Consider the following 27,864-nt stretch of genomic DNA (forward strand, 5'->3'; position numbering starts at 1 on the left):
TCTTGTTATTGAGGTGTTTGCTGTTGGAATATACTTCATCAATAGAAGGAGAAAAAGCAAACACTTCAGCATAAGGCACCATCTGGTAAACACTTTAAGAGGAGAGGTAATATGCAAACTTCAGTTTTGAAGGTCTATCTGTAGCTCCAATCAACTTAAATTTTGTCAGTTTTGACCAGCAAGGCAAAAGCTAAAATAAAACTTAAGAAAAGACTCACTCTAGAGCAATAGGAGTTTTTAAGTCAGGCTTTAGGTTGGTGCATCTAAAGAAGTTAGTCCTGTGAGTCAGTTGGAGTTGGCAAACCTAAACAATACAGACTTATTTGTAGACCTTTTATTGTTTAAAATGGCAGGGATTTCCTGCCATTAAAATACACTAAGTTTTGCTTTGAAGAAAACTGCAGCATTACTGCATTCACCGTAGATGACTGTTCTTCCTTGAAGGAAGAACTCCATTTCCAAACCAGGAAAAGGTTTTGTGTGAGCACTTCTGATGGAAGAAGCCCACTATTGATCTGAGGAGTACTGTGGATTCAGGGATGAATAGTATAAACTAGTGAGACCTGACACTGCAGAGAATGTAGCAGAAATGCTACTTGGCTTATAATAATGAAAAAATCCTATCTGTTCCACTCTTCATCTGACTTTTTCTTTTTAAAGGTTGTCACCTCTTCTTGTCTGAAATAGTCTCTTAGTCTGCGTCTCCGGAAATATGAAAAAGGTTTAGAGTAACTTTTGAAGAGGTAACAGCTTGCAAAGGCAAAAATATGCAAATTTTTGAAGGGATAGAAAGAACTATAGAATATGCGTGGTGGTAAATAGCTCAGTTTGATAATGCCACATATCTGCATTTTGTCCATAACTGGAGTTATTCTTCCTTGAGTTTGCTCTGTTTTTATTTCTTCATGAAAACTAGCTTCTTGAACTAATTGTTCCGTTGTTCATCTTGGATCTTGTTCTTCTGGCAGCCATCACAGACATTTTCCTGAACTTTTAGCTCTTAATTCTTAATTCACTATAAAATTGGTAGTGGGATTAATTTCTCTCAGATTACTCTTTAATGCTCTGGCAATGCCTAGTTCAACCTGCCATTCTATTAAAATTTTTCAGAAGTTACTGAAATGGTCTCAATATTTTTTTTTTATTGTAGGTTTCATATATACTGGAGAAGTTGTGCATCGAATGCTAACAGCTACACAATATATTGCACCCTTAATGGCAAATTTTGACCCCAGTGTGTCAAGAAATTCAACAGTCAGATACTTTGATAATGGTATGTAGTAGTCATTCATAAATGAACGTGTCTGTGTCCCTTGGCTCTTCATATTTTCCTAAATAACTATCTTTGAAGGAAAAACTGAAGATTTTTTTTTAATTTTTTGTTCTTTTTTTTTTGAACTCTCAGGCTGTATAAAGCATGTGACTAGACATCCACAAACAGTTCTTAATTTAGAACATGGTTAGAGTCATGAATGTTTTTTCTTAATTGGACAGATATCTTCTGGATGTTAAAGTACATAAACTCAAACTAGCAATATATTTTATCAGTTTTAGAGGAAAAATCTGTCTTGTATAAAAGTGCAAGTTCCTGTTGCTTCAAAATATATGCAGTAAGTACTGTCCACCCACTAGCTAAATGAAAATACTATAGAATACACAGAAGCAGGGCAGGTATAAGGTTAATAAACCTGTCAATGACTAAGTGTGCATGGAGTCCCAGGATTGGAATCGAATACACTCATCTACACCACAAATTCTCAACAGTCCCTTGTACAGAAGATTGATAAGGGTAAAAGGCAAACTGCAGTGTTATACTTGAAGCTCTGTGAGATATTTCAAAGGTCTTGAATGTGTGGCTATTTGTCTCTTGAAGTCAGTTATAATCAGTATTTTGAAAACATAACCTGTGTGATTAAAAGGCATCTGGTGCCTTCCCTCAGGACTTTAGTGATCGAATAGAATGGCAGTGACTGTCTATTCTGAATTTAAAACTTAAGAGAGTTTACTACCATGACTTAATACCATGAAATCTATGATTGTTTTAAATCTCCCTGGATAAGCCTGTGCCACTCTGTGTATGTTTCTTCATAGTGTATTTGAGCACAAATTATGAACGTGTCCAAAAAATATGTCACATTTCCAACCAGGTGTGTTAATTTTTATTCTTTAGATCAGGGATCAAAATGTATCCTATAACCCTTGCACCTAGTCACAACCTTTCCTTTCAATCTAGTCATTACTTGCAGCATTTATTTGTTAAAAATCCAATAAAATAGACTTACGTGAGGAAATCCTACTCCTTGCATGGACAATTTTCAAACAGAAAAAATATTATTTTCATTTCATAAATTATTTGACATTATGAACTGAGGTTTGTCTTCTGTACTGAAAGAATCTGAGGATTCTGGGGAAGGCATTGATAATTATTGCATTCCTGACTTCCAGTCTTCATACCAGGTGTATCAGGCTGTATCACGTTGCTTTCATGACAAGGTTGAATACTTCTTTGAGATTTTTGGATCCCTCTTCATGTGTAAGTGATGATGATCTTTTGGACCCCTTGTGCTTTAGGACAAAGAATTTACCATCTTACCCCAAATAAAAAGGAACTGAGCAAATTGTATCTTCAGCTCCTTATTCCTTATTCGTCCGTGTTTGATCCCTGTGAATAAGCATGCTGCTTTAGAGTGGCATCTGTAGCGAGCAAGCGCAGAGTGTGGTGACCCATCGAAGTCTCACTCATGGAGCTAACTACAAAGAACTCACGTACACATGAATCTACGTAAAGGCCCTGGGAATCAGAAGACTCTTTTGGAGGCAGCTTACTTCCACTTTAGCTTGGGGTTCTGACATGAGCATAGATCTAAGGTACTCAAAGACTGACTATAAGAAGTTCTGGCCATTTTTTCTCAATTTTAAAAGTCCTTTTAAATTCCTTTAAAATGAAATTTAATACAATCAAATATTCTGAAAGCAGTTAATGAATGTGGTCACAGAAGGAAAAACACACTGTGTGCACAATTAATAAGCATGTGCTAGACTCATGAAAGACACATGGAACAATAATGTGGTGGACTTAGTGCAGTATGCACCAAAAATTTGCATGCTCATAGTTTCGTGACATCCCCTGCCAAGATGGGTTAATGAAAGTTACAGCACAGAAGATCTGTGACAAATGATGTTTCAAGGATATATCAAAAATGCATTGAGCTGGATGCATACTGACCCGCCCTGAAATTAAAGTGTTGTGACTCAAAGCACATACCTCCAATTAATGCCAAAGAAAGATGTTGAGGAAGGCACATAAAGACAAAAAAGTAATTTTCAGTAAACAGTTTTGGTGATAAGTGTCTTTCAGCCAAGCTGCTTGAATTTGTCTATAACCCTCAACATCTGTAAAACATGCTCACAGGGTATGCAAGTCGCTTGGGGTACATTTTTAGTGCGATAAGTGGATATTCAGCCAGAGAACTGCCATGAATATTAATGAGCCTCTTGCAACTAAATCTCTGCACACCAGACTCAGTATTTACCCCATCTATGAATTCTTAGTGGGTTTAATTTACACTACATTTATTTATTGCCAACACCATGCAGAAAAAAATCAATGCTTTTTATATTAATGCATAGTTAATGGAAGAATCTGAATTCCTCAAATAATAACTTTTACTAAACAGGCAATGCTATTAGCACTTCACATTTCAAAGTCATCAAGGGATATATATATATGTGTGTATATATATATATATATATATATATAAATGTAGTGTAAAAAAGCCACTGCAGAGCAGTGGTCGTGGCAGCACACCTGAACTCTGAGTGCTGGATCGTGCCTTTGGTGATTGTTGACTCCTTGTGCAATTCCAAACAAGTTACTTGACCACTCTTGCTTTATCAGACTTTTGTGCAAGTAGTTGAGGTAGTTATTTGTGGCACTGTGGTGTCTACCTTTAAGAAGATTTCAGTTGCAACTTGTGTTTGTAATATCTTTGGCATTTCAGGATGCTGGGCTGAAAGTTGCTAAAAAGAGACAAATCACTGATCTTGTTTCAAGTAACTGCAGTTAAGTACTTTTCCTACAGTCAGTTAATATTTTTCTCACATTTTTTTCTTCCCTTTGCCTCTCTGCCCCCACTCTGGGGTTCACAGGCACAGCACTAGTTGTCCAGTGGGACCATGTACATCTGCAGGATAATTACAACCTGGGCAGTTTCACTTTTCAGGCCACCCTTCTCAATGATGGGCGTATCATTTTCGGCTACAAAGAAGTAAGTTGGGTCTGAAAATTGTCATTTAAGTAGATAAATTACTTTACACCTGCCAGGAACTTCCCTACATTTTTGGGGGGGATATTTGAAAGTTCAGCTATATAAGATCATTTCATTATATTGCTTGTAAGATCACTATTTTGCTGAAAATGACATTTGTAAAAGTGATGTTCGTGTGATGGGCTTGAAAACTATCAACATGGTTCAAATGTGCTTCTCCTGGATTTCAACTGGCCTTGTTTAGCTGGTTGTAGGTGTTGAATGTTTAGTAAATTCTTGGTTGTTTAGTAAATTCCTCTTTGGTTTTGAAAGGTAGGGTCTAATTTTCTGAATTAGTTCACCTATTTTGGACCTGTTTGAAAAGACTCTAGAATCAACGGTTGGTATTAAAAGGTCACCTTTTTCCTGCAGATATCATTTCTTGGCAACTGACATATTTCAAACTTCATATATTTCAAATAAGAAATAACTGGTTTGTATCTCTAGCTCTGTGAGGTTTTCCATCTATTTGGTTATAACACTGGTTAGATTGAGGGCATTTGGTTTGCCTTCATAGAGCACCAATATGTTGTTGTCTCGGTTGGACTCTTCCGTATTCTCCAAGTGTTTCAGATTTTCAATCGTTACTTTAGATGAAATTTTTTTGCTTACTATTGTTGCTAGAGTCCTGGAGGCTATAGCCTAGAGGCTATACCACCAGTTGAATTCCATGCAAATGAGAATCAGAAGGTAGATGATCTCAAGTCTCTAGGGGCAAAGAACAATTTCTTTCTCTTTTTTGGTTATTTTAATCTGAGTTTGGCATGCAAAGTGTGACTTTCTCTTCAAGATGTACATCTCTGTTATCCTCTTTTTAATAAAAAAAATGTAATCAGTGATTGCCTAGACTCGGAGAAATCTGGGTTCCCTTCTGCCTCTGCTACAGACCAGTTGTGAGACTTCAGTCTCATTTTTCATACCTGTGTTGAAGCCATGCACCTGAATGAAGAAGAAATAATAGTACTCCTCTACCCTTCATTAGAAAGCTAATGAGGATCTGGGTTATTCTACTAGCAGCAGTCATATCTTCACCTAAGATAGATGTCTTTGCACCTTGCAGACAGGATTGCTGCAGGTTACTCTTACTGGATTAGTTTTGTAGACACAAGAAACTTCTGGTATACCGACATACCTGGCTTTCCTTATCTTATAAAAGACATGCTGATGCGAGGTCTGCTTTGGCTCTGTTTCTGAATGTTATGTACAGGTTAGTAGTCTTAATCTATGAAAATGCAGTTTATTTGCATTTTGACTCCAGATGCATGAAAGCTTTGCTCTGCTTAGCACAATAGAGCTTGTGCTTGATCAAAGGAGCATGCACCAAAGCTTTGTTTATCTCCTGTTGTTGAAACCTTTTTAAAGAGAAAACAATCTTTTCAAAAACTGCAGAAAAGTTCCTGCCTTCAAGACCCGGAGAAGTGCGGAGGGCCACTACTTCCGTTGGTAATTTTAAGATAAATTTAGCAAGAGCTATATATGCATTCTGCCATTAAAATGGCAACATTTTCAGGAGACTACTATTCTTGGTTATGAGATGCTCTGCCCTTTCTATTACTGTCCAGCGCTGTGCAAAATGAATCTAATATGGATGATGGAAGCTGTTGCTCTAAACTGATAGTCTCTTGCATTCATTTTGCAGACGTGTAAACGATGATGCAGAGTGCCAGGCAGTGGAAAACTTATTCATTTAGGAAGAGAGGAGGAAATGGGCCACCTCATTAATTATATGTAGCTCCCTAGAACTGCATGCAACTGTGTCATTTAATCTATGGATAAACAAGTTCTGTGTTACGATGGCTTAGGCTGCTTGCTGTCACTGCACTACTGAAAGCTTCCTCCAGAACCACAGTGCTTTTGCAGGAAGGACTTATTAATGTTCTTTTCATTAATCCTGAGACAGAAAGAATTGTAATTTACAAATGGAATAATTTCCATTTTTTCCACTGATGAATCTTTGAAATCCCCTGTCATGAGTTATTCATGTCTTGAATGGAATTACCAAACATCACTTTAGAACTTTTGCACGTAGTTAAGGAAAGAGAATTTTTAAAGTAAAGCAACGTACTAGTATTTGACAAAAGATTTTTGTAAAATCTTAGAACGTTACAACTAGTGTATTCCATTGGAAAGTGCTGGGGAACGGATTTGGAGGCTGAGCTTTCCAGAAGACTACACTCTTTATTTGCAGCCTGTCTTACTCCATTAAAATTACCTCAGCTTTTCACCTAAATGATGAAAGTTGAATAAAATTTCCAATCACTGATCTGACACAAGTTGTCTGAAAAGAAAAACTAAGACAATTGTAAATTTAAACTTGACTCTAGTGCTTATAAGTCTGGCTAGGAATTGATTTACATTCCAGTGCTGAATCCATTGCTTTCTGAGGAAGTCCTTCCTTCTGGAACCATTTCTTTTGCTGGTGAGTCATGTTGTCAGGAGCCCCATTAACTCCAGTAAGATTACTTCTGTGAGTGCTCACTAGCATGGGTAAAAGTTGCATGAGAAGATTTCTACTTTGTGGTGCCATTTTATTTTAGTGTCACAGTTCATCAAAATGACAGTGATGTATGGCCAATCTGTGAAGTCTTCATTGCATTGTCATTGAAAGTCTCCAAGCCAAAACACCATATAAGAAATGCAGCAAGCTGCGAGTAACTTTAGAAAGCAACCCACAGGTTGCTCCATATTAGTGACACCACGTGTTTATCCTGAAGAATCCACTTTTAAAATAACTTTGATTATACGTTTAAGGGAGCTACGAATAGGGACTTTTATGTCTAAAGCAATTCAGGTAAATTTTACCTTTTATTTCCTATTTATTCAAACCATTTGAGATTCCCTTTTTCATATTCTTCCTGCTCCCACATCAGGTTTACTACCTCATAAACATGGTGTTGACCACCAAGGCAGGATCTTGGCTGGGGTTTGCTGAGTATCAAAGGAGCTGTTCTACCCAATCTTCTGCATTCTGTTGTTTGCCCAATAGGAAGCAGTCTGAAATGCACACTTCTTATCCAAAATCCAGAATAGATTCTGAAAAAAAAAAAATTTAGAAAAGGAGCTGGGGCACCAGGATAGTGAAATCTGGAGACATCAGAATGTCTTTCAGAAGAGTTAATGGGTAGGAGAAGGAGCTGTACAGCCAAGTTTTCAAAATGTAAAAACAATTTGAAATATAACGAGGTCCTATAGCAAGACAAATATTTATTTCTTTACCGATTTAGTTTGTTTACAATGCATACACCTTCTATTTCAAATATCACTTTGCTTACACCAACTGTTAGTGTTCTGGCAAATTGTCAATATGTCAGGAAACATCAACTGGCAGGAAAATTTTACTGGTGTACCTCTACTACACATTAAATATATTACAGTGCAAACTAGCCAACAGAATATAGTAATAAAGAAAATTTTCTGCAAAGGCATACTTTTTTATGTATTAATAGTGAATACTCATTTCTTATGTTCTAAATTTCACAGAATTTCAGTTCTCAAGAGCTTTACTTCTTTTTGAACAAAGTAACTATTCTATATAGTCTTTTCCCGTTACTGCTTATAGCTAATGCTCCTTAGTGTAACATTTGGTTCCTTTTTCTGTCCATGATTAATACAGGACAAATTAGGCAAAGGTACCAAAGGCTTTGTTAGTGGTTTAGGATATTTTCTTAATTTCATTGGCTTGAAGGCTTTCTTTGTTCGTTTAAATAGTAATGACTCTCTATGTAGTCATCCAGAAACCATTATAAAAGTTGAAATGCTTGTTCAAATTGCCCAATTTGTGAAGTTGGAAAATAATTCTAAAAGAGGCTTGTAGTAGAATTTCTTTGTGCTGTGCAAGGAAGCAGAATTGAATGGAACTGATTAAGCACTAGCACTTAGATAAAATTGAAGCTCCTGCTATGATGTGATGAAAAATATTCTGTTTTCAGTAACAAGACTCCAAACCTTGTGATTGTTTCCTGAAAAGTAAAAAACAAACAAAAAAAAAACACCCCAAAAAAACCCAAAACAAACAAAAAAAACCCCACACAGTCTTCATGGGTATTCTGCCTACATTATACATTCCTCGCATTTCTTTGCCTCTGTTGTTATTATTAACAAAAATATTAACATGGAAACCGCATATTTTATATTATGAGGTGATCAGTTTATGCAACTTAAAATTCCTGATTAAGTTTCACGCAGTTTGGCCTGTAGAGTAATTAGTAACTATTTAGGAAACTGGCAATGAAAACCCTATATAAGTACTGTTGTGTTCCTAATTATTATTAGGTGCTCAGTGCCTTCTCAGGTGCTCAATGCCTTCTTTGCCTCGGTCTTTAATGTCAAGACCGGTTGTCCTCAGGAGACTCGGCCCCCAGACCCTGAAGTTAGGGACGGGGGGCTGTGTGAACCTCCCATAATCCAGGAGGAGACGGTTAGTGACCTGCTGTGCCAGTTGGACACCCACAAGGCTATGGGCCCGGATGGGATTCACCCTAGAGTAATGAAGGAACTGGCTAACGAACTTGCCAAACCACTCTCAATTATCTACCGGCAATCCTGGTTAACTGGAGAAGTTCCAGATGACTGGAAATTAGCAAACGTAACGCCCATCTACAAGAAGGGTCGGAAGGACAATCCAGGGAACTATAGGCCTGTCAGCCTGACCTCAGTGCCAGGCTAGGTGATGGAACAGATCATCCTGAGTGCCATTACATGGCACATGCAGGACAATCGGGGCATCGGGGCCAGCCAACATGGATTCATAAAAGGCAGGTCCTGCTCAACCAACCTGGTCTCCTTCTACGACCAAGTGACCCGCTTAGTAGATGAGGGCAGGGCTGTGGATGTAGTCTATCTAGACTTCAGTAAGGCATTCGACACTGTCTCCCACAGCATCCTCCTAGACAAACTGGCTGCCTGGGGCTTGGATGAGTGGACTCTTAAATGGGTTAAAAACTGGCTGGATGGCCGAGCCCAGAGAGTGGTGGTGAATGGGGCAAAGTCCAACTGGCAGCCGGTCACTAGCGGTGTTCCCCAGGGCTCAGTTCTGGGGCCGGTGCTGTTCAATATCTTTATAGATGATCTAGATGTAGGGATTGAGTGCACCCTCAGCAAATTTGCAGATGACACCAAGCTGTGTGGGAGTGTCGATCTGCTGGAGGGTAGGAAGGCCCTACAGAGGGATCTGGACAGGTTAGATAGATGGGCCGAGACCAACGGCATGAGGTTCAACAAGAACAAGTGCCGGGCCTTACACTTCGGCCACAACAACCCCATGCAGCTCTACAGGCTGTGGGAAGAGTGGTTAGAAAGCGGCCAGGTGGAAAGAGACCTGGGGGTGCTGATCAACAGCTGGCTAAACATGAGCCAGCAGTGTGCCCAGGTGGCCAAGAAGGCCAATGGCATCCTGGCCTCTATTAGGAATAGTGTAGCCAGCCGGTCTAGGGAAGTGATCGTCCCTCTGTACTCGGCACTGGTGAGGCCGCATCTTGAGTACTGTGTCCATTTCTGGGCCCTGCACTTCAAGAAAGATGTTGAGGTGTTGGAGCGAGTCCAGAGGAGGGCAACCAAGCTGGTGAAGGGTCTGGAGGGTCTGACCTATGAGGAATGGCTGAGGGAGCTGGGGTTGTTTAGCCTGGAGAAGAGGAGGCTCAGAGGTGACCTTATTGCAGTCTACAACTACCTGAAGGGAGGTTGTAGTGAAGTGGGAGTTGGCCTCTTCTCCGGGGCAACTAGCGATAGGACAAGAGGGGACAGCCTCAAGTTTTGCCAGGGGAGGTTCAGGTTGGACATTAGGAAGACTTTGTTTACAGAAAGGTTTATTAGACATTGGAATGGGCTGCCCAGGGAGGTGGTGGAGTCACCATGTCTGGATGTGTTTAAGAAAAGACTGGACATGGCACTTAGTGCCATGGTCTAGTTGACAGGGTGGTGTCAGGGCAAAGGTTGGACTCGATGATCCCAGAGGTCTCTTCCAACCTGGTTGATTCTGTGATTCTGTGATTATTTTGAAGAACAACTGTGGTAATCCAGCCAACGTTCCATTTTTCCCTTGAGAAGTCAAATAGATAGAGCTCTTTAACTCTTCTCTTAATGGCATTTGAGAACTGTAAAAGTTTTAAAAATATTTTTATTACTCTTTTAATCTTCCTTCTTTTAAGTTTTCAGCATATTTTTTGAAAGAGACCCTCCCAAAGTTTGTGTAAAATTTCGATAATGATCTAGTGTGCAGGTGTAAGTAAAATGACCATCCCACCCCTAGGCTATATTCAACAGTTTGTGTTAGCAAATACCACATCAATTAAGTTTTCTTGCTGCAATGTCCCTTCTGACAGCTGGAGTTGTTCATCCACTACCATCCCAAGTTTCCTTCTAGAACACAGTCCCCAAACCTCTGCCTTGCACTCTTTCTTCTCCAAGTTCTAACTTTGCAATTATTGCAAAGTCTAACTTTGCTAATTGATCCAGGTATTTCATATTTCTACTCTGCCAGTGTCATCTGCAGAACTGCTAGACAGTCAATTTATGTTTACTTCCCAGTCTTTAATAAAACTTTTGAATACTAGGTCTGATGTCTGGAGAAGCAAGATATACTGTAAAGACACATTGTCAGTCTGAGCTGCTTCTTCAGTGATGGCTGCTGTTTGTGATCAGTCCAGTTAACTATATTAATGTTGTATAAATGCTACATGTCATTGTCAAACACCTTACAAAATTCTAAAGCTATTACATCTGTACAAGTATCAGCCAAAGCTACAATCTTCCCCAAAGAATTAAATCAAATTTAACACCTATTTTCATACAACCATGTTGCCCAGCATCAATATCTCTGTTATGTATTGGTCTATGGCTAAGTCTTTTTATTTCTTCCACTAGATATTGACAAGAGAGCATCTGTCATTTTCCACATTTTCCCTGACATTGATAATTTCCCTGCTACTCCAAGACATATTAAACATGAATATCATTGGGCTAGAGCTCTCTTCAGATAGCTCTTCAAACAGTTTTCAGTACAAGTTAACTGAGCCATAAGCTTTTAAAGTGTTCATCCCAAGCTGAACTTTCATGGTTTATGTATTCAATAGTAGACAAGAGGTATTGCCTCCTCCTCCTTGTCTGATACTAGCACATTGTCCCACTATGTCTTCAACTGAGAGAAATAAATTACTGAAAATTACTTCCTTTTTCTGTATTGTCATTAACAATTCTTCCACCTCAAAGTGTTGATGTGAATATTGTTATATAAGAATCAAAGCAAACTGGGATAAAATAAAAATTAAAAACAGTAATCTCAGTCTTCAATAAATGTTTAGTCATATTATGTTATATTGTGTATTTGTTTTGGACTTTTAATTTGCAATGGTTAAATGTTCATTTACACATTCACACAGTGTTGTTATTTTCAGTCTGAATTTTTTTTACTTCAATATTTCATGCATATCTTCCTGTTTTGTCTTCCAGATTCCTGTTGCTGTGACACAGATAAGTTCGACCAACCACCCAGTGAAAGTGGGACTCTCAGATGCATTTGTGGTCGTGCATAGGATCCAGCAAATTCCCAGTATGTAGTGGTGCTGATGGTTTGGAGGCTGATAAACAAGTATAAGCCAATTTCATCAAGGATGTTTAGCTGTACAACGAATCACTTAACTATTTCAGCTTGTTAATTCAAGTGTAATTTTATTTGCTTGATAATTCCCAATGTGGCTTTCTCTGTCATTGTTTCTTTTGAGCTGATAAGTAAATAAAACTAATTGGCCAGCCAAATAATGCAAAATTAAACTGTCAACCAGCACAATTTGATATTCCATAAAATAATCTATTTGGAATATGTCTCCTTATCCATAGTAGGGAAGAAGCAAGCTGTTCAGAAAAATCATCTGTATCCAAGTGAAAAAGAGAAAAATATCCAGGATGGAAGTTCTTGATACTTTAAATTCTAAACTTCAAATCCATATGTACATTTCAGTGAGAGAAAAGAAGAGGAGATGTTGTTATTAAATAACATCTTGGGCTCACATAGTCGTGGCAACAGCAATGCAGGTGACATTTAATTTTCTCTGGCATTAGTTATACTTTCTGTGGGTTGACTGAAAATGAAGAGTAGGAAATCAAGTGTGATTTCCTTAATGCTTTCTTTTAACGTACCATGTTCAGAACGGTGTGAGGTTGTTTAGCCATTACAGAGTATGCTCGCTTTCCGAGTGTTCTGGTTTCATTTACACCTTTGGAGCAAATTTACTAAGTTCAATGTTTTATGATCCCCTAATAGCAGGGTGTAGATGGAAGAAGCTTCACTTGAACCAGCCTCCTAGGACTGAGTCCAGGCATATTCTCCTAAAGTGAACCCTGGCAGACATGTGGCACAGATAAAGCTCATAAGAACTGACCTGATCCAGCCCATCTTTAAGGCAGCCTGCAGATGGGGCTGACACTGAAGTTACAGGTACCATTGCCTCTCAGCTCATCCTATCCCCCCGTCATAACATTTCAACAGTCTTTGATGTGAGCGATCATAGATCCCACATCTTATACGTCCTGCCATGGGGAAGATAGAAAATTCCAGTACCATCTGTTGCTTGTTGTAAACTCAGAATAGTATGAAGGAGGTTGGCATGCCCAGATTTCGCTTAAGAGATCAGGTCTTGTAAGAAATTTGTTTCTGAAGTATGATAGATAGTTGTGATGTGCCTGTGGTCTCATGGATTGCTTCTGAGTGCTTAGGAACAAATAAATCTAGGTAACTGATTTCAGCAATTTAAGTGATGTTTGTAAGTGAATGATCTGAATATATCTGAGTCTTCAGCTTGTGAGAGCTCCTAAAATGGATTCAGGTAGAAATTAGGTTGATTGACTTGTGCAAATGGTTTATGAGAATAGTCACACAGAAATTCAGTAAGAGGTGCAAGCAGTATGCAGATCTTTTGGCATCAGGCCTCCATCATCAAACAATACTAAAGGAACTATTTTAGATTTACGTATCTTGTATGTAAAATATAAGGTATATGTGAGTCTTCATTTGTCACCGTTTAAGGCTGGGTGGGCAGTCAAACAGACGGCAGACGCTCTCTATTAACCTTCTCCTTCCCCAGAGGGGAAAAGGAAAAAAAGGGAGAGAGACTTACAGGTTGGAAAGTTAAAACAGTTTTAATAAACAATAACAACGAAAAGAAAGAGTATCATAAATAATGAACTATACACAAAACCACTACCGAGCTCCCGCCAGTGACGACCACGTCCCCGCTGACGCTGCAGGGCAGGCGCTGGGCAATCCTGAACCAGACTTGGCAGCAGGAAGCAAACAGGTTCAGGAGTGCAGGCAGGGTCCTCCCAGGTTGTCGGCCATAGGGGAAGAGAGCACGACCCTCGTGATCCCTCAGCTTTAAACTGAGTATATCACGTGGGTGGGATGGAATACCCCACTGGTCAGGTTTGGGTCACCTGTCCTATCTGCCCCTCCCCACTGGTGCGACACTTCATGGTCCCTTCCTTTGTGGAACAAAGAGACCAAACAGGGACCGTGGTTTCCACGGCAACAAGTGTGTGTAGTCAACTTCAGAAAGTACTGTCACTTAAAAGAAACGTAACTGAAAAGTCTGTCCTAGTCCAAACCAGGACACCATTCTAGTTTGAATGGTTCTTTCTGTAGAAATATTTCAGACATGCACCTTGTTTTACTACTACTACATAACATTGGTTTTGATCAATACACAGTTACTTACTAGTCTTCTAGTTTTAGTAGTTCTGTAAACCTTTATGTCACATGACACTTTCTGCTAAGTGAAGTGACTGTAATTACCAGACTGTCTAGTGTTTCATCTTAAACTTACTCCGTAATTCATTAAGTTATCTTAAGCAATGGCAGATAAGAAAAATAGAATGTGGGTAAAGAGCCTAAAACAGGCCACTGCAGCAACTGTTTTGATAGCATTATTTCTGTATTACTGTGTGTAATGCACAGCTTTTCTCCTTAACTACTGTGGATGGTGGTAATTCATTATTATTTTTGCTAGTTTGCAGCTTACATTAGAGCTAGTATTAATCAAGGGAACCATCAGTTCGCAGTAGACTTTCCTGAAGCTGAATTGTGCTTTCAGTGAAACAGGTTTATATTAGTATGTATAGGCAATATAATAGCACCCTGACAGAACTGGAAAATAATGTTGGCCCATAGACAGCCCGTGTGAGATGCTCTTAAAATATGCATGTTCTTGCATTCTTGTTTTTCAGAGATGTTAAATCAACCATGGTTCTAGTCAGTTACTGAAAAAATGATATGATAGAATTGTTGTTTTACTTTATTTGTTAGCTCCTTAAGACAACAGAAGAATGTAAATTGAAGTTTATTTGTCCCAAAAGAAGGCAAAGATAATATAGCTATTAGTTCTTGCTTAACACTTTAGCAAAGACTTTTCCATTGAGAACCCAATTTCCCTTTATGTTCATGGCTAGTTATAAAAAAAAACAAACCCAGATCAAACAAACAAAAAAACCTCAACTCTACTGCTTTATGTTTGAGTTTTGTCAGTTATTTGTGTATACATCTAACATTTGAAAAGGAAAGAGATATTAAATACAACACAAGCCTATTTGAACAAAAATATCCTCTCAATTTTCAAAAATGCTGAATGTCTTTGGTGTACTTTCTATGCTCAGCGTTCTGAAATTTAAGTATAGTAGTACTAGTTTTATTGAAGTAATTTTGGAATATTTAGAACTATTTATCAGATTTTTTCAGATATACTGTCCAAAACATTAGTAATAACTTTTTTAATACTTCTGAAATACTCCTAAAGCCAGGCAAACCTATTTCATTCTGAGGAGAGAAAAACATGCTTTTTGATTAGCCATTTCGTTTCAAAAGTGCACTTTAATGAGTGCTGAAAAGGATCCTCTTGAATAGCCAAGAGGAAAAAGAAAGGATTTTCTGAACTTTTTGAAATGGAGGACCTTGAGCATTTCATACCTGTTTTTGTTAATATACTCCTACCTATAAAGGCTTTGCAGTAATACCCCTTTTATCTGTCCCTAAAAGAATACAGGTACCTACATTTTTTCACCTTATCTTTTAAGAGTTAGAGCATGGACATGGGAGATTTTTGACAGCTGGCTTTCTGCCTGTTTTTTATGTTTGATTTTTTTTTCTTGATCGACTACTAGTGCTTATATATAGACAATGTCTTTCTTTTCGAGCCTATATGTGGTACTATTATATTGATGTAGATTGGCCACTATTTATATTTTTTATATATATGTGTATAGATACATATATAGTCTAGAGGTGCTTTGGAATGAGAGGTAATGTGTGAAGGAAAGCAAATTTTTGCTTGACACCAAGGTTAACAAGAAAAGCCTAAATTCTGAGATTTATATAGCAGCAAAATGGCAAATTAAGTTCATCAATTAATTTCAGAGGAAAAGTTTCTGCTTCTTCCAGGTAATTCAAGTGAAGTGAGCAAGGCTCTGGACCTCTGCTTCTAATTTGTCCAATAAGTTAGAGGTACCACCCTGATTTCTTCTTCTTCAGACAGGCTGAACAGTTGTACATTAACTATTTTTCCTTTTGTAACAAAGACACTGAGAATGTTTAATGGATGTCTTCCAGTTAGACAACACATGATTTGTGAAGACAAAGCTGGGGGATAGCTTTACATGTTCCTCCAGCAAGTCTTCTCTCCTCCCTTTTCTTTAGCATCTTCACTGCATCAGGAACCTTGTCCCTGTCCCATTGCAACCACCTTCTCTCCCCTGTTCCCTCTTATTTCTTGTTTTTTTCTCAACCACCCTTGGCATTCTGTTCTTGATCCTTCTTTCAGTCGCCTACGGTGTCCTTTGCTCTCCCTTCTGCAGACTCCCAAGATCTCTCTCTAATTTCATAGAATCATAGAATCCTAGAATGGTTTGGGTTGGAAGGGACCTTAAAGATCATCTAGTTCCAACCCCCCTGCCACAGGCAGGGACAACTTTTGACTTTTCACGACTGTCTTTCTCCCCCTACATCTTTCCTTTCCTTCAGTTTCCTTCAGGGTTACTGCATTTCCCTCCTTTGTTTAGTGCTCTCTCCCTTTTGTCTTTCAATTAGCTTTTTATTGTGCGTGAAGAAGAAATGAAAAAGCATTTCCTGCAACCCACTATTTTATTTTAGCAATGAAAAAGCCCACCAGTGAGCTTGACCAGATTGTGCTTTGTTTTCCATGAGAGCATGAAATACACTGGTAAAATGAGAGAGTGACAGATTCAGGGGGTCTACACAGTGAGTTACTAGTCTTCCACTTACAGATAATGGCTAGGTTTTTCTCCTCAATGAGACATACTTCTCCATGATCTTGGCCTCTACTGTATTAGGTACAGCTCTTTTAGGAAATCCATACCTTGACAACCCAACATTTAATGACACTGAAATTACTCAACAATACTGTGTACACAAATTAAATGGTAGCTGTACTATGTGTTAGTAATATTCCACTTTCAGTGTGATTAATGCCACTCAATATGTAGTGTAACTCAAGCATATAATTAAGTGACAACTCTGTCTGTTATAACTGTTTGCTGAAGATTTCTCTCCAGTTTGCTTACAGCAGTGAGGCCCCTGAAAGAACCTTAGCATTACTTTCCTAAAGGATAAAAGAAGAATAGCAGTTTGTGTTGTGATATTTATTGTATAAAGGTGCAACACCTTCTGGGAAATCGCAGTCTAATTTTCTGCTGCCTTACTGGTAATGTTGTCATTTACCTCCGTACAAAGTGGGGCCCAAAGTTACTGCTCTGAATTAGCAGTATTTATTCTTGCTTTCCACTAGTGTAACTAATTCCACAGAGTGCCAGCTCCTCCAGCCCTGCGTGTTTGTCTGGTGGCCCAAAAGCCAGGCAGCTTGGCACTCCATGTCCGATTCAGGAGCAGTGCGGGAAAGAGATGAGCATGCTGCCAGTCTTTGGTGGCATAACAGCACTTCAGGGACTGATAAGAGGTGATAAAAGTTTGAAACGTTCTTGTTTTAGCCAAAGCCTTAACTGTCATAGACCAGTCTCAGAATGGGGCAGTTTGGTGCATGGTGACTTAAGGGGATAAAGCATGTTTCTCACACCTAGATCCTGTACTAAGAGCAGCTCAGCTGGCAGCAGGAATTGGGGTAAATCTGAAAGGACACGGGGAGTTTCAAAGTAAATGATGTGTGGTAGGCACAGGGTGTTGGTGCAGAACAGCTTTTTCTATACTGTTCATAAAGCAGATATTTTCAGAGCCTACTTCACTGGTTTGCTTATTCACAGATTATACATCTTTGAGGTGCAGCTTCCAGGTTTTAAAGGAATTTTTTAGTAACTTTTAGGAGAATGATGAAATTAATACAATTAGGGAATCTGAGTCTTGATCTAGATTCAGACATGTGTGTAATAGTCCATGGCCAAGAGCAATAATAGTGGTGGTTTAATTACAGGCATGTTTGATCCCAATGTCAGTGCCTCAAGAATTAATTAGTTAATATTGATAAGTTTAGCAGTATGAAGCTGTTAAAGAACAAAGATTTTTTTGACATTCTGATTCCCTTACCTTCTGTGGTGATGATAATCAGACATGCCAGGCTGGCAAAATGTATATTTGCATGAAGATTTTATTCAGCCAGTGGTGCTAAAGTCACTATCAAGCAAAACCAGTGGCTGTATAGTACAGCAGCTGTGCCCCACCCCACTGTTTTTCACCCTTATATTTTTCACAAATTGCCTGCAGTGTGAGCTGGGTATGTTTCATAAATTGTTTGCTTCAAATTGACTTCTACATAATCAAATACACCCTCTTACCATTTGTGTTTTCTCTCTCAGCTAGACTTAAAAATGAAAGTGCAACTGTATGAATACATATGGCCTTGTTTAGCAGTTTTTGCTTGGTATATGGCTGAACTCAATTCCCTAGAAATTTTTCAATGACAAAGATTTTTATTTGTGTGAACATATAATTTAAAAAATCAGTCTGACTTCTCCAATATTTTCACATTTCACTGGGTTGCAGATTTTAGCTGAGGAATGCTGTATGAGGAAAACTGATTAAGTGATGGAAAAGTACCAGAGAGATTGTGCATCTGTTGAACACATATTTAGAATGGTTTATTACTAGCTACTGACCCTTCAGGTATGTTAGGAAGTCATTGGTGCTCTTCTGGCACTGCTCCATCTCGAAAGCACTCTCTCTGTTTAGTACATTTAGTTAACTCTGGAAGTTCTGTTTCGTAGAATATTTATATGCCATTATTTAATGTGCTGGTTTTGGCTGGGATAGAGTTAATTTTCTTCATAGTAGCTAGTATGGGGCCATGTTTTGGACTTGTGCTGAAAACAGTGTTGTTAATGCAGAGATGTTTTAGTTATTGCTGAGCAGTGCTCACACAGAGTCAAGGCCTTTTCTGCTTCTCACACCACCCCACCAGAGAGTAGGCTGGGGGTGCAAAAGGAGTTGGGAGGGGACACAGGGGGGACAGCTGACTCCAGCTGACCAAAGGGATATTCCACACCATATGGTGTCATGCTCAGCATATAAAGCTGGGGGAAGAAGAAGGAAGGGGGGGGACGTTCGGAGTGATGGCATTTTGTCTTCCCAAGTAACTGTTATGCGTGATGGAGCCCTGCTTTCCTGAAGATAGCTGAACACCTGCCTGCCAGCGGGAAGTAGTGAATGAATTCCTTGTTTTGTTTTGCTTGTGCGAGTGGCTTTTGCTTTATCTATTAAACTGTCTTTATCTCAACCCACAAGTTTTCTCGCTTTTACTCTTCCGATTCTCTCCTCCATCCCACTGGGGAGGAGTACATAAGGGGCTGTGTGGTGCTTGGTTGCCAGCTGGGGTTTAACTACAACATTTAGTTTAAAACTACTGTGATAAAACTATATAGAAATGTTTTGTTGCACCAGAATCTTGCACATTTATAATTCACCAATCCATTGCTTAATCCCTTGAAGGGATTCTTTCAGTTGGCCTTCTGACCTCCCACGTTATCTCTCTAGGTCACTGAGGAATGTACTTACCTCAAGTAAGTACTGGTGTTTTCTTCAGCTTTTTCTGCTGGGACTGTACCTTTGGCCTTGTATTCAAAGATAGCACATGTAAGTGGCACAGAAACAAACCCAAGAACAATTTAGACCATGCTGTAAATTAAAACATATGTAAAAAAATAGACTCTGTTATTGAAAAAAAAGATGTTATGAGTTATATCATTTCATTAAAAGGGTGTTTGAGTTACTCGGAAAGACCAACAGAAAATTAAAATATTTTCATGACAAGGAGAATAATATATACATATTTTCTGAAATTCAGAACCAGGAATGGTACTTCAGAAGTGTACATGCATGCAAAAAGTCCTTTTCCTTTCCTCCCTTCCCTGTTAGACCTGATGTAATACCTCTTTTCAGCAAAATATCTGCACATTATACTTAAATTTTTGTCTGTTACTACATCAAATTATTTCACTAGTTCTTATCAGGTTAAGGTGCATACTGAAGTACATGGCGTCATAAGCTCTTTGTGATTCTGCACTTTTACTTGTTTGTAAAAGAGCTAAATAGACAGCACAAGGCAAAGAACAACAAGTTCCACCTGAGTGAAGGGCAGTATGTGTCTTGGGTTGGAGCAGGAGTGTTGTGTGGAGAGGTTGAGAGAGAAGGTGTCAGTGGAGAGTGTTCATTTTTCTGTTTATCCTGTTGAGTTTAGCTTTTCTAGCCTGTTTTGTTCAGGGGATGCAGGCTCAGAATTCTAAATAGGGAGGAAAAAGTGCATTTTGAGGAGCTAGCATGGCGTGTTTCAAGTCAGACTTTCAAAAGAATTTACACCTGCATTTTTTTACAACTTGTCTATGCAGATAGATTTAAATGCTCATGTTTCAACAACCTGCCTGCAAGTATAAAGAAAGCTGTTAGAAGGTGACTATGCAAATACCTCTTCGTGCTTAGTTTTCTTACAGTAGATAGATCCCTCATATACAAACTCACCACCTGTGGTTGGCACAGTCTTCTTCCTGAAGAAGAAAAGATCAAACCTGAGTCTACCAGGAAGTAGGATGTAATGGGATCAACAGTCATGCTGAACTATGCGTGATTATAAATTATTTTTCTGATAACAAACTTAATTCTCTTAAAATCAGCAATTTTTGGAAATTTCATGTACTGGGTGAGATAAAAGTGCCTGTGACCTGAGTCACTGATTCTTACTGGATTTTTGGAAAGCCAGAAGCTCCTTATTTCTTGTAAGCCCTGTGAGGAGTCGGTTAGGAAAGGTGCAGAGTAAACTGGATTATAGCATGCCAGTACTGATGAGATGAAATGAAGTTCAAGTGCTGGCACCCACCATTTTAATTTATGTATTCGTTTGCTTATTTTTTTGGACAGAAGTATAAAGATTTGTGTGGAAAAAAAAATGCAGCCTTCAGCATTGGCAGGAGTTCATTGCAAACACATTTCGTGATCACTCTGATTTGGCAGGTGCTTTTATGGGACTTACCATCCTGGGAGCATAAACTTCTCACTGCTGGCAAGAGATTTCCCCACCCCAGCACAAGATTAGCTCTGTCTTAAAAAACCCTTTCTGTCCAGTGGGTTTGAAGGACATGGCTAAGGCATTTATTGGGGTAAACAGCTGGCACATCCGCATATCTGTCTTTTAACTAGTCAAAAACACTTTGTAGGTAAAACATAAAACTAGCTCAATTATATGTGCATTTCATACTGAAAGAGAAATCTGCTCTCAGGAGGGGTGAAGCCATAGCAAAGTCAGCTTCAAATAAATGGCAAGACGAAATACTTGGCAAAGGTGCTGATTTGGAGCTAAATAGAAATATTATTGTCTGAAAGTCAGACACTGCCTACCTGTGACTTAGAGCTTATGGAGTGAGAGAGGGCAGAGAAGCTGCTTCCCCCACAGCGACCCTGGCTGATACAGGAGAGAGTTATCCCACCCAGCACAGCTCTGCTTGTGCCTCCCTTCCCTCCTCAGAGATTCCCCTTTTTATTCCAAGTGACGCCAATAGCTTGATGGTTATTTTCTGTGTGATGTAAGGGGGTTTCCCACAGTTATGCTTTTAGAGGTTAACCATCCTTCTTTTCTTAGAAAGCCTCATCTGCTTGAGCCAAGAGGCACCTTAGCCACAGAAAACCTTAGTGCACTTTCTCTCTTCCCTTAAAAACTAGTATTTATTGCTTGATTGATTTTATCTGAGGTTCCATATCCTGTCTGAAAAATGCCTACAACATTGCTCCTAACAAGAGATTGTGAAAAACACTTTGGATTTGGTGCTATGTGATTGCTCAACAGCTGGGGAGCCCACGTGAGCCCACTCCAAGATGCAGAAACACAGCCTTCATACCAAGAAACAAGGTGTGCCCTAATCCATACAGGGCTGGCAACACAGAAGACTGCCTAAGCTTGAGTTTTGGCTGTCTGAAATTCCTTTTCTTCTGTTGCATGTAGACTCAGACCAGACAGTGACCAAATTAACCTGTTAAGCCTTTGTATGTAACCCTTTATTCCTCTCTGGCATGATTCCACAGGGTCAGTGATTGTATTTAGCATTGATTTCAATTAGTTTAGCAGACCTTCAAAAAGGGCATAAATTTGAATCCAGTGCACCAGGAAATCGTCATTATTGTGTTAGATTGACAGTATAGGCTGTACTTTTAATTTGCAAATGTACAAGCTCATCAGTCTGCATTGCAGCCTTGCACTTAACATCTGGAACGTTCAGAATACATGATAGGATATTGATCTGGAAACTAACAATTATGTGATTTTTTCACACTTATCTTGTATTTCGGTCTTACAGTTGATTGTGTGTTTGAAGACCATAAGAACAGTGCATTGGCTGTATTGAATTTCTGCTTTGAAAAACTTAGGTGCAGTCAGCTTGGGTAAAGATTATGCATAACATTGTTTAGGAATACTTGTCTTTAATATTAAGTTATAATAGGAAAAAATGTTCCAGTGTATTTAGATGTGAGCTAGCTTGTAGCTAACAAATTTGATTAAGCAATGAAACCAGCTTTGTTTGCACATCTTGACAAGAACTGACAAAGTGAGCATATAAAGCATTTCTCTCAAGTCTGTAAGCTGAGAAATGTCTTAGGAAAGCAAGCATCTGAAACATACCCTAAAATGTCTGACAGTATAGTCTCTAGAATTTCTGCCTAAATGAATGACTAAGATGCTTGAGAGCACACTCATAATCCTTTACCGGGAATAGGTACCTATACTGTCAACTGTGATGGTTTCTCAGGTGAAAAATTCTCTGTCTATAACTTTTACGTGTTCCTTCATGGTGTCTAAAGTTAAAAATATATTCTTGAGGAAAATTGGTGTCATGTGTGCACCTAACAAACAGTGAGCAATCATTACATCTACTGTTTTTCACAATCTACAGACTGCAAAATAGTAAACTGTGAAAATATTTTTATTTTTCTTTCCTGGTAGATGTCCGTAGAAGAACAATTTATGAGTACCACAGGGTGGAGCTACAGATGTCAAAGATTACCAATCTCTCAGCTGTTGAAATGATACCTCTTCCAAGTGAGTAAAACGTAACATGGGCAGGAGCCAGATCTGGGAAGGACCCCCCCTTTCCTCTCTCAGCAGCACATACACAATTTTAAATACTCTGTTTTATCTGTGGACTTGGAATCATGGACATATTCATTTATCCTGTCTCAGATTTATTCCCAGGTAGATGATGCATTATCCAGTGCATCCTCATGTATCTCAGGTTAGTTGATAGGTATATAGCTCCCAGTGGGTTTTGAACTAAATGTGTGCCAAATCATTTTTTCAGGAGAATGTTTATATTTCCTTTGAATTTGTTTTCTCAAGAAAGAAAGAACAGTTTGCATGCTTGCAAGGCAAACACAAATCCTTCTGTGTACTGTACATCACATTGCAAAGGAATATCCCCAAACACATTTTGCAGTTCATCTGCATCTTTTGTCCAAGGTAAAACTACATTGTTTAGAAATCTATGGGTTTAAACTGCCAGATGCACTACTGTGAAAAAAAATGGAAACAGATATTTTTCTTTTTTCTAATCCAATTATAGTTCTTGCACACTTTCCTGTCAGTCATTATCTGCTTATGTCTGAATGTTAGCAATACCAAGGAACTCGAGCCAGGGAAGAAAGAGATTAAAGGAATACTTAATATTAAGTAGAAAGATAAAAATTTAGCAATGAAGCTGAAGGAACAGATGTGAAAGCGGGAATACATTTACAAATGGAACACAAATGGAATCCTACAGTTAAAATGTACCTCTGTGCATACGCTTGTACAATGCATTGTACTAGGCTGGTTTTAGTGTCTTATTTTGGACATGTGTGAACCTGTTGAGTCCCTAAGTCTATATTATCAGAAGATGTATCTTTCTTTTGTGCTTTTTATGAGAATTATTGGTGAGACTAATGTAATAATTTGTGTTTGTTTATCTACGTCCCAGCTTGTCTCCAGTTTACCAGCTGTGGTCCCTGTGTCACTGCCCAGATTAGTTTCAACTGCAGCTGGTGCAGTAAACTCCAAAGGTAAAGAAAAGGATTTTTCTTTTTTTGCATGGGTATGCAGCTGTGCTCAAGGGATATCCAAAAACCATTGCCTGTAGGTTATTCAGCACAAAGGGTTGTTATATTTATATCTTATATACATGCATTCACTTGAACATATAGCTCAGTTGTGATCACTAGCAACACATCATTGTCCCATTTCACTTCAGCAAAGAAATTAGACAAGAATGGTCAAAACAGTTGTTTTGGGATTTAAGCCCTTGTTCCTATTTCCTTAACCCTACTTTAAAATCCTTTTGAAGGAGAACAAGAAGTAGAAATCGCAATAAAATTCATATTTTCACAGAATCACAGAATGGTTGAGGTTGGAAGGGACCTCTGGAGATCATCTAGTCCAACCCCCTGCCAAAGCAGGTTTCCCTAGAGCATGTTGCACAGGGTCGCATCCGGGCGGGTTTTGAATATCTCCAGAGAAGGAGACTCCACAACCTCCCTGGGCAGCTTGTTCCAGTGCTCTGTCATCCTCAAAGTAAACAAGTTTTTCCTCATATTGAGATGGAACTTCCCATGTTTTAGTTTGTGCCCGTTGACCCTTGTCCCATCGCTGGGTACCACTGAGAAGAGTCTGGTCCCATCCTCTCAACACCCGCCCTTAAGGTATTTGTAAGCATTGATAAGATCCCCTCTCAGTATTCTCCCTATATCCCTGGCTTCATCAAAAATAATTTAACCACATGGAGATATGGGGTGGTAATGTAACTCTAAAGACATACTTGTTTTCTTAATGGTAGGGAGACAGACACATCCAAAGACTCAGAGACTTTTCTCTTTTGACCTCTCATTATAGTTAGTGGGTACGTTGGGTCTCCTCAGCCTCTCACTGCCACATTGACGAAGGAGTGATTTAGACTCTGTGGAGCAGCTGGAGCACAGACAGCAAAATGGAAACGCTGCAACTGTGGCTTTTCCAAAAAGTTCTTTACTCGCTGACTTTCGTAGAAAGAATTTATTTAACATCAGTTCTCTGACACAAAATGCAGTATCGTAATTTATATTTATTGTTGTTTTTCAATCTAGTGATTAGTTTCGGAAATGTTATGTATAAAATGGATGCATAATGAAAGGAGAAAACAGTATTAGCAGTCTAAAACAGTGTAATAATTTGATACCATGCTGAAGAACTGGTAAATAGCTCATAAACATGGTACAGGATTAGGAACTTCAGGTCACTTTTGTTATGTTTTCTTAAGCTTCTACTCCCTTAGTAAATCATTTGAGAAGTCACTCTGTTGTCAGTTTGTCTTGCAAAAAACTCTGGAGTGGAATTAGAGCTAAATTACATAATTTCACAGAAAACATATGAAACATCTTCAAGAGTAAGGATACTTGTAGAAAATTGTTCCAAGCAAGCATGAAGAGATTTTACTTGCTTTAGCCAATTTCTTGCTTTCAAGCATCGCTTGATACTACTTTCGTTAATAAATGTTGTAGCATTGAGAAACTGTTGGCTTTGGTTTGAGCAAGGTCTGTTTCTTTGTGGCCAGTGTTCTCATTTCTCTTTGGATAAACTCAATTCTAGCAGGTAAGATTTGAAGAGATGGTAAAGTTTAGACCTGTTATGAAGAGCAGGCAAACCTTGAGATCCTTTGATTTGCTCTGTAGTTTCTGAAGAACTCAGTTTTGTGAGTTCTGGAATTGCTGGAAAATCTGTTTTGCTCACTGAGGCACAAATTCACTGTGCAGAACTAAAAGAGTTTTATGCTTCACCTTTAGCAGGAAGCAATACCAGGCATGTAGTTGCACTGTGTTACCTTCCACATATTTAGGTGAATTTGTGGCTGCCCCTTCACAACTGACAAGGTGTAATTAACTGCTGAAAATATACAGTCTCAACACACCTATTTCTATTAATTAAAGTTTGCATTAAAAAAAATGCTTTTCATTTTGCCTGTGAAGATCACACTGCAATCAAAGATGAACCTACTGTAAGGCAGTCCTGCACTTTTTCCCAAAAACAGCTGGCTCCACACTGCAGCACAGTTGTGCCTTTGACGAGCTGCAGCAGATAGACTAAACAGTTTTATTGCTATTAATTAGCCCATTATGACAGTAGTGAGACTGTCATTTCATGCAGGCTGTGTTTGGACATTGTTTGACTAGCAGCAAAAACAGGAACTGGAGTCAATTCCTTAAAAAAAAAAAAGATGGATCCAGAAAAAGAAACTAAAATTATGCCTCTACATGGGAATTTCAGTAGTTTAAAAACAGCCATACGATCCAGTTTGCATCTATAAAGATGAGTGATATTCAACCAGGCTTAAGCAAATGGAGAATTATGTATAGATCATAAAGTAGTTCAGGTTGGAAAGATCTCCTAGAGGTCATCTAGTCTCACCTCCTGCTCAAAGCAGGGCCAGCTGTGAGATCAGGCCTGTTTGTTCATTACTTTGTTCAGCTGGGTCTTGAAAACTTCTGAGGGTATGGTCCAGTCCCGTGAACATCTTAATTTTATACTAGATTTTACACCTTATTTTTTTAATTCTTATTTTCTCCAGAAACATGCTTTTGATGATGATGTCTGCCTCAGGCACCATTGCCTTTCTTGGCCTCTCTCCTCCAGCTTCTGAAATGAGCAGCTTATTTCGACTAATTCAGTTCTACAGAGAAACAGATCTAAAATAATAAGTGGATACATATTTTGTGAAAAGAGGCAACTTGCTTTCCAAAATATGAAGACTGAGAATTTATTTAGTTAGGGTACGTTACACTGCAGGATCATTGTGATGAGGACTCATTCCTGTCTCAGCTTTGTCAATTTTCTGCTCCCTCCCAGTTCTGGGTACTCTTGCCTGCTTTCTAGTCCAGCACCTCTCTTCTTTTACCTTGCTGTTCCTCAGCATGTTTTTCATTTTTGGGGAGATACAAAAAAAAAAAAAGCCTTATTCCATTCTCAGTTGAAATGTCTGGATCACAGGAGAGTACTCAGCATCATTTATTTCAGTACCACATTATGGTTTTGCTCCTCTCAAAAATAAATTTATTGCATTAAAATGTTCTTTTTGCATGTGATAAGGAAGAACTTGCTCAACAAGAAAACCTAACTGTCCTCGTTAAACATCATAAAGGATGGAAAGTTGTGAGTTCTTTCATCACAGTGCTTCAGCTTTTTCTATGTGTCACTGCTCTTCAATCACCAGCCTTGTAAATCAACCTAGACTTTTATCTCCTGTTGTGGTATACATTCTGCTGCAGCAGAATAAAATCAGCTTGGAAAAACAAAGGCATAGCATTGCATGAAGTATTAACTTAGACATTTCAGAAGTGTCTGGAGTACAAAGAAAATTAATATTTGTAGTCCACTTTCAATGAGTTTTGAGAGGTTTTTGAAGTAAGCCGAAGCAGATGCTTAGGAGTAATGCCAGAGTAGTGCTTCTGAGTTGCAGAGCTGACTGGACACACTGGTCTGGGAGGTGAGAAACCAAAGGCTATCTCTCTTGGCTGTAGGCAAAGCCCAGGGTGGGGAAGGCAATTAGCCTTTCATGCAAAAGCCTGAAGAAGTCTTTTAACTTGATAGTGACAGGTTTCCAGTGTGGCAATAATCTACTGACTGATCTAGTGCTCCCATTTCTGCAGAGGGAGAATGCCTGCTTGCTAGTGCTAGGGAGCAATGAGGGTCAGACATGGCTGTAACAGGCAGCGATGTTCCTCCTGTGGAGCCACAGTAGCACTTTGGTACTCTAAAGGAAGATGTCCCAGAGCAGCCAGACTTCCATGTGGGTAACAAGCAAACATGTATCTAGCGGGAAGCAAAACTATACCAATTCTACAACCCTTTTTTTCTCAACAAGTTATGACCCCATTTAGCCAGAGCAACATCGCTACCAAGAACAGCATCTTCTATTCTTTTTCCTTGCATAAAATTTAAACCTTATATTGAATCATTCACACAACAAAGTACAGTTGTTGGAAAAACACAAAGTTTATATAAAACCTGTAACTGTACAAGGAAAATTGACTAGCAGAGCCATTGCAGCGTAACTGTACTCCCCCGTGTGGGCA

At 38.9% G+C, this 27,864-nt stretch overlaps 1 protein-coding gene across 1 annotated transcript in view; it reads left to right on the forward strand.

Moving 5' to 3' along the window:
• The window catches only part of PLXDC2 (plexin domain containing 2), a 295,983-nt gene that overhangs the window by 211,871 nt on the left and 56,248 nt on the right, over positions 1–27,864 (forward strand). Inside the window, exons 5-9 of the mRNA XM_068404684.1 lie at positions 1,151–1,273; positions 4,150–4,268; positions 11,754–11,853; positions 22,736–22,831; positions 23,745–23,826. Coding sequence (XP_068260785.1) covers positions 1,151–1,273; positions 4,150–4,268; positions 11,754–11,853; positions 22,736–22,831; positions 23,745–23,826 — 520 coding nt within the window. The remainder of the gene's footprint in view (positions 1–1,150; positions 1,274–4,149; positions 4,269–11,753; positions 11,854–22,735; positions 22,832–23,744; positions 23,827–27,864) is intronic.

This window comes from Nyctibius grandis, chromosome 7 (genome assembly GCF_013368605.1).
Source record: "Nyctibius grandis isolate bNycGra1 chromosome 7, bNycGra1.pri, whole genome shotgun sequence".
In the NCBI taxonomy this organism is placed as follows: Eukaryota; Metazoa; Chordata; class Aves; order Nyctibiiformes; family Nyctibiidae; genus Nyctibius; species Nyctibius grandis.